The 12,556-nt window shown below is 39.5% G+C and overlaps 1 protein-coding gene across 1 annotated transcript in view; it reads left to right on the plus strand.

Annotated features, from left to right (window-relative positions):
• HDAC8 (histone deacetylase 8) overlaps nt 1-12,556 on the plus strand; it is a 263,150-nt gene that overhangs the window by 124,865 nt on the left and 125,729 nt on the right. The window contains 1 exon segment of the mRNA XM_033201381.1: nt 262-356. Coding sequence (XP_033057272.1) covers nt 262-356 — 95 coding nt within the window.

Below are 12,556 nucleotides of genomic sequence, written 5' to 3' on the forward strand. Positions count from 1 at the left end.
GTACATATTTTTGGAGAGATGAGAGTCTCTTTAATCTTTGCAGACCTTGGACTGCCCAGTTTTACACTGTGCATGATTTGACTGGTCCACCAAAGTCTGCCTAATAGGTGGTTTAAAAATATCACAAAGGGATATTTAGGGGAAATTCTGCAATTTGAGGTTGTCTTTTATTAAAACATTTTTCTCTTTCCTTACCCCCCTTCCCTCTCCTGCTGTTTTGTGACTATTCTTTCCTAACTTCACAATTCTTGATGGAGACAGGAGGCTATAACCTTGCCAACACGGCTCGATGCTGGACATACTTGACCGGGGTCATCCTAGGGAAAACACTATCCTCTGAGATCCCAGATCATGAGGTAAGTAAGGCTCTGACAAGTCCTCTCTTCTTTAAGGGGAAGAGCTGAGTCATTCCACCTAATCAAAATCACGTCCTCACCACTCAATACCGTTTTGTTGAGAGACACTTCAATAACAATAACACACTGTCTTGGCAGAATAGTGGACTCTTGTTCCAAAATATCCAAGACCTTCTGCCTTTTTTTTTTTTTTTTACAAGAGATCTCAAAGGCCAACCAACTTTAATTTCTCAATTAATTACAGAGACTGTGGGAAGGGGTCACCTGTTCACACAAAGAATTCTTTGGAATATGTGCATATTTTTATCCCCTAGCCTCAAAAAGGAAGGGGCTATTTTTAAAATGTGAAAGCTGGATTTTCATCTATTTTTTAAAGAAGTTTCATAGGTGGTATGTGGCACATGTTCTTTGGTGGTAGTCCTGATCTCTCAATTTTCTTTGACCAATGTAAAATTCAAGGAACCCATAAGCGCTACAAACACCATTGCTGGTGTTTTTCTAGCAATTAGTGGCACACAGAGGCTGGAATGGGATCATCCAAAATGTGAAACATCATTTGAGCCCTTGCCATTTTATTTAGTCATACAAGATGGGCTTTATGTTTTCCAAAGCAAAGATGTCTGTTCTAGTTTTCCAAAACAAGTTCACGGAAAGCTGTCTGGGACCTGTGAGTGTGCTGATAATCACTAATCCAAAGGTATACCTTTGTTCTTACCTATCACCCCAGTTCCCCTGCAAGCAGGAACCATGTTATAGATTAACATGTAGTTATAGATTATAACTACAGACCTTAGACTGGATGACTTAAAATAACAAACCAGTACATGCAGCCCCACCTTCTCAAGCTATTTCCCAAGGATTAGGGATGCCGCTTTAGTTTTAATGTTATGATTTTTGACAGATACAGTAGCTGTACACTTGGGAGCATGATGCTTTTTAAAGTTGCTATTATTTTTTAAAAATTAGAAACAACTTAAACTAATTTTCTTCCAATTTTCTCCTAACCTCAGGTGAGGTACAATATGTATCTCAGAAAAACCATTCAATATGTCTAGAATACAAATAGAAGGTACACTATAATTTGAGACAATTTGCTGATGTCAGGGTTAATAGAAGTCTCTTTTCTTGGTTTGTCTTACCTTTATTCAGTATTTGGAAGCTTAATGAAATATAAAGGTAAGTGCTGTGAACAAATGTAATCGCTGTTATTGCTGTGGGAATATCTCAGATTGCATTGTAATTTAAAGCTCTGGGACTTTATAAACTGATCAAGTTGTGTCAGAAACAAGTTTTAAGCTGTAGAAGCCTGAACTGAGAATAAATGCACTATTCCTGAGAAACAAAAGCAAATCTAAAGTTTCATCTGTGTTAAAAGATTGATACATTTTTAATAAAGATGAATACTGCCTCTGGTACGTGGAGAAGCTATGGGCCTGAATGGGTGTAGGCTGGGTCTTATAAATAGATGTTCTGTCTTTATACTGAAATATTCTGTAAGATTAAATGAGATATAATGTATGTCAAGTGCCTAACACATAGTCCCCTGAAACCTAATAGGCACTTTAAAAATGCAAGTTCTCGGCTGGGCACGGTGGCTCACACCTGTAATCCCAGCACTTTGGGAGGTCAAGGCGGGCGGATCACTTGAGGTCAGGAATCTGAGACCAGCCTGGCCAACATAGTGAAATCTCATCTCTACTAAAGATACAAAAAATTAGCTGGACGTGGTGGTGCACGCCTGTAATCCCAGCTACTCAGGAGGCTGAGGCAAGAGAATCACTTGAACCCGGAAGGTATAGGTTGCAGTGAGCCAAGATCGTGCCATTGCACTCCAGCCTAGGCGACAGTGCGAGACTCCGTATCGAAAAAAAAAAAAAAAATGCAAGTTATCTCCTTCCCCTTTGCATGCTGCTCACTTCTTATACCCAGACATTTATGACTATGTCATTCATAAATTCGCCCAAACCCTTTGTGAATTCCTTCTGTCATATCCTTCTGGTTTAAGAGATGTGAGTCATGCAAGAAGGAACAAAGAATAAAATTGAAATGACAGTCTTCCAGGTACAATAAGATAACATTTTAATGAAAATTGCCAAAAATAGGCTACACAGTATGAAGTCATATAAGTTCTGGGGCACAATACACAGTTGCACACAACTATCCTTGTGGTCCTCTGAAATCAGATCAACAAATGGTAGATCAAAAAATATTTGCTGAGCACCCATTGTGTGCCAGGCACCATGCTAAATGTCTTAGGAGATGCAAAGAGAGAAATTCATCCCCTACTTCAAGCAGCTAGGGAGGGAGGGTGGTGTAAGTGCTGGGGAGAAATGCAAATGCACAGATAGTTATAATACAGAGCAGAAAAAGAATAAGACAGTAGGAAGAGTGACTGTAGAGATATGCATCAAATATAAAGGGGATACAAGGAGTACACAAAATACCCTGCCCTCCATGAGCTGAAAATACAATCAAGAAATCTAGTAGCTTTTTTGTAGATTGCTTAGTGTAATCTGTGTATGCAAACGTCATCTGTGAATAAAGAGTTTTCCTTCTTTCTGTATAATCTTTCTTTTTCTTACCTTTTTGTACTGGTTGGGACCTCCAGTGCAATGCTGAGTTGAAATGGTGAGTAAATATCTTTATCTGGTCGCCAGTCACAGGGGGAAAGCACTTAATCTTCACTATGAAGTGTGATACTAGCTGTAGGATTTTTCAAAAATGTTCTTTTTTAGGTTAGGGAAGTTCCCTCCTATTCCTAATTTACTGAGACTTTTTTTTCTTACAAATGAGTATTGATTTTGTCAAATGTTTTTCTTCATCTATTGAAATGATCATATGGTATCCTCCTTTATTGTTAGTATAAGCACTGATTTTTTAATGTTAAACTAACTTTGCATTCCTGGAATAAACTCTGCTTGGGCATGTTATATTATCCTTTTTATGTATTCCTGCATTCATTTTGCTGAAACTTGGTCAAGGTTTTTTTGTGTCTATGTGTTTTTTTCTTTTTTCTTTTTTTTTTTTTTTGAGACAGAGTCTTGCTCTGTCGCCCAGGCTGGAGTACAGTGGAACAATCTCAGCTCACTGCAAGCTCCACCTCCCGGGTTTATGCCATTCTCCTGCCTCAGCCTCCTGAGTAGCTGGGACTACAGGCACCCGCCACCTCGCCCGGCTAGTTTTTTGTATTTTTTAGTAGAGACGGGGTTTCACCGTGTTAGCCAGGATGGTCTCGATCTCCTGACCTCGTGATCCGCCCGTCTCAGCCTCCCAAAGTGCTAGGATTACAGGCTTGAGCCACCGCGACCGGCCGTGTCTATGTTGATAAGGGATGTTGGCCTGTTTTTCTTTTCTTGTAATGTCTTTGTCTGGTTTTGATATCAGGGCAATGCTGATCTTTGTGGTTTCTCTGGGGTTTACATCTGAGTATGTGTTTGGTTTTTTGTTTGTTTGTTTGTTTGTTTTTGGTTTTTGGTTTTTGTTAGACAGAGTCTTGCTGTGTCACCCAGGCTGGAGTGCAGTGGAACAATCTCAGCTCACTGCAACCTCCGCCTCTGGGTTCAAGCAATTTGCCTGCTTCAGCCTCCCTAGTAGCCAAGACTACAGGTGCACAACACCACACCCGGCTAATTTTTGTAGTTTTAGTAGAGATGAGGTTACACCATGTTGGCCAGGCTGGTCTTGAACTCCTGACCTCAAGTGATTTGCCTGCCTTGGCCTCCCAAAGTGCTGGGATTACAGGTGTGAGACACCATGCCCGGCCTACAGTATGCGTTTTGAACTTATCAGAGTCAACTTTTAAATCGTATTACATTACTTCACATATAATACAGTACCTTTACAGCAGCATTCTTCCATTTTTTTACTTTCTCTTTCTTTGTGCTATTGTAGTCATACATTTTACTTTTGCATGTGTTATAAACCTCTCGATACATTGTTATTGTTTTGCTTTAAACAATTTTTTTAGTTTTTAAAATACTTACTAATTCATTTTTTTAAATTATTATTATACTTTAAGTTCTAGGGTACCTGTGCACAACATGCAGATTTGTTACATACGTATGCGTGTGCCATGTTGGTGTGCTGCACCCATTAACTCGTCATTTACATTAGATGTATATCCTAATGCTATCTTTCCCCCTCCTGCCTCCCCACAATAGGCCCCAGTGTGTGATGTTCCACTGCCTGTGTCCAAGTGATCTCATTGTTCAATTCCCACCTATGAGTGAGAACATGCGGTGTTTGGTTTTCTGTTCTTGCGATAGTTTGCTGAGAATGATAGTTTCCAGCTGCATCCATGTCCCTAAAAAGGACACGAACTCATCCGTTTTTATGGCTGCATAGTATTCCATGGTGTATATGTGCCACATTTTCTTAATCCAGTCTGTCACTGATGGACATTTGGTTGATTCCAAGACTTTGCTATTGTGAATAGTGCCGCAATAAACATGCGTGTGCATGTGTCTTTAAAGCAGCTTGGTTTATAATCCTTTGGGTATATATCCAGTAATGGGATGGCTGGGTCAAATGGTATTTCTAGTTCTAGATCCTTGAGGAATCGCCATACTGTTTTCCATAATGGTTGAACTAGTTTACAATCCCACCAACAGTGTAAAAGTGTTCGTATGTCTCCACATCCTCTCCAGCACCTATTGTTTCCTGATTTTTTAATGATTGCCATTCTAAATGGTGTGAGATGGTATCTTATTGTGGTTTTGACTTGCATTTCTCTGATGGCGAGTGATGATGAGCATTTTGTCATGTGTCTGTTGGCTATATGAGTGTCTTCTTTTGAGAAGCGTCTGTTCATATCCTTTGCCCACTTTTTGATGGGGTTGTTTGTTTTTTTCTTGTAAATTTGTTTGAGTTCTTTGTAGATTCTGGATATTAGCCCTTTGTCAGATGAGTAGATTGCAAAAATTTTCTCCCGTTCTGTAGGTTGCCTGTTCACTCTGATGGTAGTTTCTTTTGCTGTGCAGAAGCTCTTTAGTTTAATGAGATCCCATTTGTCAATTTTGGCTTTTGTTGCCATTGCTTTTGGTGTTTTAGACATGAAGTCCTTGCCCATGCCTATGTCCTGAATGGTATTACCTAGGTTTTCTTCTAGGGTTTTTATGGTTTTAGGTCTAACATTTAAGTCTAATCCATCTTGAATTCATTTTCATATAAGGAGTAAAGAAAAGATCCAGTTTCCGCTTTCTCCTTATGGCTAGCCAATTTTCCCAGCACCATTTATTAAATAGGGAATCCTTTCCCCATTTCTTGTTTTTGTCAGGTTTGTCAAAGATCAGATGGCTGTAGATGTGTGGTATTATTTCTGAGGGCTCTGTTCTGTTCCATTGGTCTATATCTCTGTTGTGGTACCAGTACCATGCTGTTTTGGTTACTGTAGCCTTGTAGTATAGTTTGAAGTCAGGTAGCGTGATGCCTCCAGCTTTGTTCTTTTGGCTTAGGATTGTCTTGGCAATGCGGGCTCTTTTTTGGTTCCATATGAACTTTAAAGTAGTTTTTTCCAATTCTGTGAAGAAAGTCATTGGTAGCTTAATGGGGATGGCATTGAATCTATAAATTACCTTGGGCAGTATGGCCATTTTCACAATATTGATTCTTCCTATCCATGAGCATGGTCTGTTCTTCCGTTTGTTTGGGTCCTCTTTGATTTCACTGATCAGTGGTTTGTAGTTCTCCTTGAAGAGGTCCTTTACATCCCTTGTAAGTTGGATTCCTAGGTATTTTATTCTCTTTGAAGCAATTGTGAATGGGAGTTCATTCATGATCTGGCTTTCTGTTTGTCTGTTACTGGTGTATAAGAATGCTTGTGATTTTTGCACACTGATTTTGTATCCTGAGACTTTGCTGAAGTTGCTTATCAGCTTAAGGAGATTTTGGGCTGAGACAATGGGGTTTTCTAAATATACAATCATGTCATCTGCAAACAGGGACAATTTGACTTCTTCTTTTCCTCACTGAATACCCTTGATTTCTTTCTCTTGCCTGATTGCCCTTGCCAGAACTTCCAACACTATGTTGAACAGAAGTGGTGAGAGAGGGCATCCCAGTCTTGTGCCAGTTTTCAAAGGGAATGTTTCCAGTTTTTGCCCATTCAGTATGATATTGGCTGTGGGTTTGTCGTAAATAGCTCTTATTATTTTGAGATACATTCCATCAATACCGAATTTATTGAGAGTTTTTATCATGAAGGGCTGTTGAATTTTGTGAAAGGCCTTTTCTACATCTATTGAGATAATCATGTGGTTTTTGTCTTTGGTTCTGTTTATATGCTGAATTACATTTATTGATTTGTGTATGTTGAACCAGCCTTGCATCCCAGAGATGAAGCCCACTTGATCATGGTGGATAAATTTTTTGATGTGCTGTTGGATTCAGTTTGCCAGTATTTTATTGAGGATTTTTGCATCGACGTTCATCAGAGATATTGGTCTAAATTCTCTTTTTTTGTTGTGTCTGTGCCTGGCTTTGGTATCAGGATGATGTTGGCCTCATAAAATGAGTTCGGGAGGATTCCCTCTTTTTCTATTGATTGGAATAGTTTCAGAAGGAATGGTACCAGCTCCTCCTTGTACCTCTGGTAGAATTCAGCTGTGAATCTGTCTGGTCCTGGACTTTCTTTGGTTGGTAGGCTATTAATTATTGCCTCAATTTCAGAGCCTGCTATTGGTCTATTCAGGGATTCAACTTCTTCCTGATTTAGTCTTGGGAGAGTGTAAGTGTCCAGGAAATTATCCATTTCTTCTAGGTTTTCTAGTTTATTTGTGTAGAGGTGTTTATAGTGTTTACTGATGGTAGTTTGTATTTCCGTGTGGTCGGTGGTGATATCCCCTTTATCATTTTTTATTGTGTCTATTTGATTCTTCTCTCTTTTCTTCTTTATTAGTCTTGCTAGCAGTCTATCATTTTGTTGATCTTTTCAAAAAACCAGCTCCTGGATTCATTGATTTTTTGGAGGGTTTTTTATGTCTCTATCTCCTTCAGTTCTGCTCTGATCTTGGTTATTTCTTGCCTTCTGCTAGCTTTTGAATGTGTTTGCTCTTGCTTCTCTAGTTCTTTTAATTGTGATGTTAGGGTGTCAATTTTAGATCTTTCCTGCTTTCTCTTGTGGGCACTTAGTGCTATAAGTTTCCCTCTACACACTGCTTTAAATGTGTCCCAGAGATTCTGGTATGTTGTATCCTCGTTCTCATTGGTTCCAAAGAATATTTTTATTTCTGGCTTCATTTTGTTATGTACCCAGTAGTCATTCAGGAGCAGGTTGTTCAGTTTCCATGTAGTTGAGCGGATTTGATTGAGTTTCTTAGTCCTGAATTCTAGTTTGATTGCACTGTGGTCTGAGAGACAGTTTGTTATAATTTCTATTCTTGTACATTTGCTGAGGAGTGCTTTACTTCCAACTATGTGGTCAATTTTGGAATAAGTGCAATGTGGTGCTGAGAACAATGTATATTCTGTTGATTTGGGGTGGAGAGTTCTGTCGATGTCTATTAGGTCCGCTTGGTGCAGAGTTGAGTTCAATTCCTGGATATCCTTGTTAACTTTCTGTCTCGTTGATCTGTCTAATGTTGACAGTGGGGTGTTAAAGTCTCCCATTATTGTTGTATGGAGTCTAAGTCTCTTTGTAAGTCTCTAAGGACTTGCTTTATGAATCTGGGTGCTCCTGTATTAGGTGCATATATATTTAGGATAGTTAGCTCTTCCTGATGATTGATCCCTTAACCATTATGTAATGGCCTTCTTTGTCTCTTTTGATCTTTGATGGTTTAAGGTTTGTTTTATCAGAGACTAGTTTGCAATCCCTGCTTTTTTTTGTTTTCCATTTGCTCGTTAGATCTTCCTCCATCCCTTTATTTTGAGCCTATGTGTGTCTCTGCATGTGAGATGGGTCTCCTGAATACAGCAAACTGATGGGTCTTGACTCTTTATCCAATTTGCCAGTGTGTGTCTTTTAATTGGACCATTTAGTCCATCTACATTTAAAGATAATATTGTTATGTGTGAACTTGATCCTGTCGTTATGATATTAGCTGGTTATTTTGCTCGTTAGTTAATGCAGTTTCTTCCTTGCAGCGATGGTCTTTACATTTTGGCATGTTTTTGCAATGGCTGGTACCGGTTGTTCCTTTCCATGTTTAGTGCTTCCTTCCGGATCTCTTGTAGGGCAGGCCTGGTAGTGACAAAATCTCTAAGCATTTGCTTATCTGTAAGGGATTTTATTTCTCCTTCACTGATGAAACTTAGTTTGGCTGGATATGAAATTCTGGCTTGAAAATTCTTTTCTTTAAGAATGTTGAATATTGGCCCCCACTCTCTTCTGGCTTGGAGAGTTTCTGCTGAGAGATCTGCTGTTAGTCTGATGGGCTTCCCTTTGTGTGTAACCCAACCATTCTCTCTGGCTGCCCTTAACATTTTTTCCTTCATTTCACCTTTGGTGAATCTGACAATTATGTGTCTTCAAGTTGCTCTTCTCGAGGAGTATCTTTGTGGCGTTCTCTGTATTTCCTGAATTTGAATGTTGGCCTGCCTTACTAGGTTGGGGAATTTCTCCTGGATGATAACCTGCAAAGTGTTTTCCAACTTGGTTCCATTTTCCCCCTCACTTTCAGGCACACCAAGCAGACGTAAATTTGGTCTTTTCACATGATCCCATATTTCTTGGAGGCTTTGTTCATTTGTTTTTACTCTTTTTTCTCTACACTTTTCTTCTCGCTTCATTTCATTCATTTGATCTTCAATCGCTGATACTCTTTCTTCCAGTTGATCGAGTCGGTTACTGAAGCTTGTGCATTTGTCACATAGTTCTCGTGTCATGGTTTTCATCTCTATCAGTTCTTTTAAGGTCTTCTCTACATTGGTTATTCTAGTTATCCATTCATCCATTCTTTTTTCAAGGTTTTTAGTTTCTTTGCACTGGGTACGTAGTTCATCCTTTAGCTCTGAGTAGTTTGATCAACTGAAGCTTTCTTCTGTCAACTCGTCAAAGTCATTCTCTGTCCAGCTTTGTTCCGTTGCTGGCGATGAGCTGCATTCCTTTGAATGGGGAGATACACTCTCATTTTTTGAATTTCCAGCTTTTCTGCCCTGCTTTTTCCCCATCTTTGTGGTTTTCTCTGCCTTTGGTCTTTGATGATGGTGACGTACTGATGGAGTTTTGGTGTGTGTGTCCTTTCTGTTTGTTATTTTTCCTTCTAACAGTCAGGACCCTCAGCTACAGGTCTGTTGGAGTTTGCTTGAGGTCCACTCCAGATCCTGTTTGGCTGGGTATCAGCAGCGGAGGCTGCAGAAGATAGAATATTGCTGAACAGCGAGTGTTGGTGTCTGATTCTTGCTCTAGAAGCTTCGTCTCAGAGGTTTACCCAGCTGTGTGAGGTGTGAGGTGTAGGTCTGCACCTAGTGGGGGATGTCTCCCAGTTAGGCTACTCGGGGGTCAGGGACCCACTTGAGCAGACAGTCTGTCCTTTCTCAGATCTCAACCTCCGTGCTGGGAGAATCACTGCTCCTTCAAAGCTGTCGGACAGGGACATTTACATCTGCAGAGGTTTCTGCTGCTTTTTGTTTAGCTATGCCCTGTCCCCAGGGATGGAGTCTACCGAGGCAGGCAGGCCTCCTTGAGCTGCAGTGGGCTCCACCCAATTCGAGCTTCCTGGAGGCTTTGTTTACCTACTTAAGCCTCAGCAATGGCGGGCACCCTTCCCCCAGCCTCGCTGCCACCTTGCAGTTAGATCTCAGACTGCTGTGCTAGCAATGAGGGCGGCTCCATCTGCTTGGAACCCTCTGGGCCAGGTGTGGGATATAATCTCCTCGTGTGCTGTTTGCTAAGACCTTTGGTAAAGCGCAGTATTAGGGTGGAAGTTACCCGATTTTCCAGGTGTTGTGTGTCTCAGTTTCCCTTGGCTAGGAAAAGGAATTCACTTCCCTCTTGTGCTTCCCAGGTGAGGCGATGCCTTGCCCTGCTTCAGCTCTCGCTGGTCGTGCTGCACCCGTTGACCAGCACCAACTGTCCGACACGCCCCAGTGAGATGGACCCGGTACCACAGTTGAAAATGCAGAAATCACCCGTCTTCTGTGTCGCTCATGCTGGGAGCTGGAGGCTGGAGCTGTTCCTATTCGGCCATCTTGGGTGCCCCTGACCACTAATTAATTTTAAGTAGAATAAATCCAGCATATATTAGCGCAAATAACATGTTTTGATGAAAAATAAGTGTATTTTCCAAAACAAAAAAAATTTCCTAAGAAAAATGTCATTGTTATACCCTTTTGCCCATTTTCTTTAACATCTGGCTTAATAGATGACAGCTGACTTCTCATACCTGCTTCTACATTCAGTGTGTTTTGAGATGTTGTTTTTGTTAAAATATTTAAAGAAAATCCAGTTTCACATAGATATGTAGTCGGAATAGGGAAATAATTATGGGTATTCTTTGATGCTACACTAAAACTTCGCAAATGGAAGTTTCTTAAAGGTTAAACCAGTGTGGAATCTGAAACCATATCAATGAACTCTTTATTTACTGTTACATTAAAACTCATTGGTCATCTTATTCTTTGAGTGGATATTTGACCCATCTTATACATATTGGTTATTTGGAAAATATTGGTTCACTAAGTTATGGAAATATTCCAAATGCTAACATATTTTATGGAGTATCAAAAAATCAGTCATTGGTCTCACCACTGATCTCACTGGAAAAAAAGCTTAAGTATTGAGAAGCTGTCAAGCTCCCAGTGGCAGAATGAAGTTTTCTGAAATTCTAATTTTCACTCAAAAAATGTGAATATTATCACTGACAAGAAATACTGTTAGTTGTTTGCCCTGAAGTGACAAACTTATTTCATTTTTGAGAAAATATTTGCCAAATATCCAAGTATTTAATCATGCCTTATCCATCATTCTTTCAAGCAAAAAGGATGTTCTATGAAAAATGTGGCTAGTTAAGCTCAAACCTTGACAAGCTTTTCCTCAAGACAACCACCATAGCACAGTGTATACCAGAAGCACCTTATGTATACCTCTGATTTCATCACACAGAATATTAAATCCAGCATCAGGATTTAATAAAATTAATACTTTTTAGTGCTCTATCAGGGACATTCTTAAGTCAAGTTGGATTTTATTTTACTATAAGTGCATGTCAGTAAATAATACAATAACTGCTTTTTTTTGGTGCTGTTGCCTTAATTTGTACCATAGTATCAACAGTTTTGCCCACCACTGCTTTTGCACCTCCATGCAAATATAAACAAAGTTGCTCCAGCATAAACCATGAGATTCAAAGTTATTCAGCACTTTGAACATTTTAGCACCACTCATGTTTGTTGCCAACCATTCACATAAAAGATCGTCTTCAAAGATTAGATAGTGCTGATACCACATGACTGACTGCAAGCAAAACTGCAAGCCCAGCCATATTTGTAGATTTGTCTGTTTGTAAGGTGCTAATAAATTCTGTAAATGAGATGCTAAGTCTTCACGATTACAGCTAAATGTTTAAATAAACAAGTTACTGTGCCATTGAGAAAAGACAATGCTGTAAGTTATTTTACTAAATTTTCATCCAATAGGCAGTGAGCAATGTCAATTGTCCAAGGCTTTATTGGTCTTCAAGCTATAGTGTGGAATTCTCTAGCCAATGCAGTAAAGTAACTTACCTATAACATGCTGCAATGACTTTTTAATTTCTAATTTGAAAAGGTGCAACAAACAGTTCTTGGCTATTTGAATTCATCATGTCAACGCTTAATATATTCAATTCCTTTTCCTTTAACTATGAATGAATGGTCTAAAAATGATGCTACAATTTAAATGACAAATTATTTTGAAACTGTTTGAAAATGTTCTGTTGCATAAATTCATTACATATATAAAGATAATTTTAATCATATTTCTTATTTACAATTTCATTCAGTTTTTTTTAAGCAAAGTTCTTCCTTCCATGGGTCAGAACCCTTACTGATGTTTCAGTTTCATCTTTTTCAGCTCCTATAAACATAGATGTTATGGCCCTCATTTGAGAAAGCAAGTCTTTTAGCTGTGGACCACACCCCTTATATCCCTAATTGGGCTGTGTTTGGCTGGACCGTGTTACTCCATTTCTTCTCTGCCACCAGGGTGACAGCATGCTTTGCTCCTCTCTGGCCTTCGGTGGTACTCCTTTGAGCTCAGTACATAGGCAGCCACCACTGGATCT

The sequence above is a fragment of the Trachypithecus francoisi genome, unplaced genomic scaffold (assembly GCF_009764315.1).
Source record: "Trachypithecus francoisi isolate TF-2019V2 unplaced genomic scaffold, Tfra_2.0 Lachesis_group6, whole genome shotgun sequence".
In the NCBI taxonomy this organism is placed as follows: Eukaryota; Metazoa; Chordata; class Mammalia; order Primates; family Cercopithecidae; genus Trachypithecus; species Trachypithecus francoisi.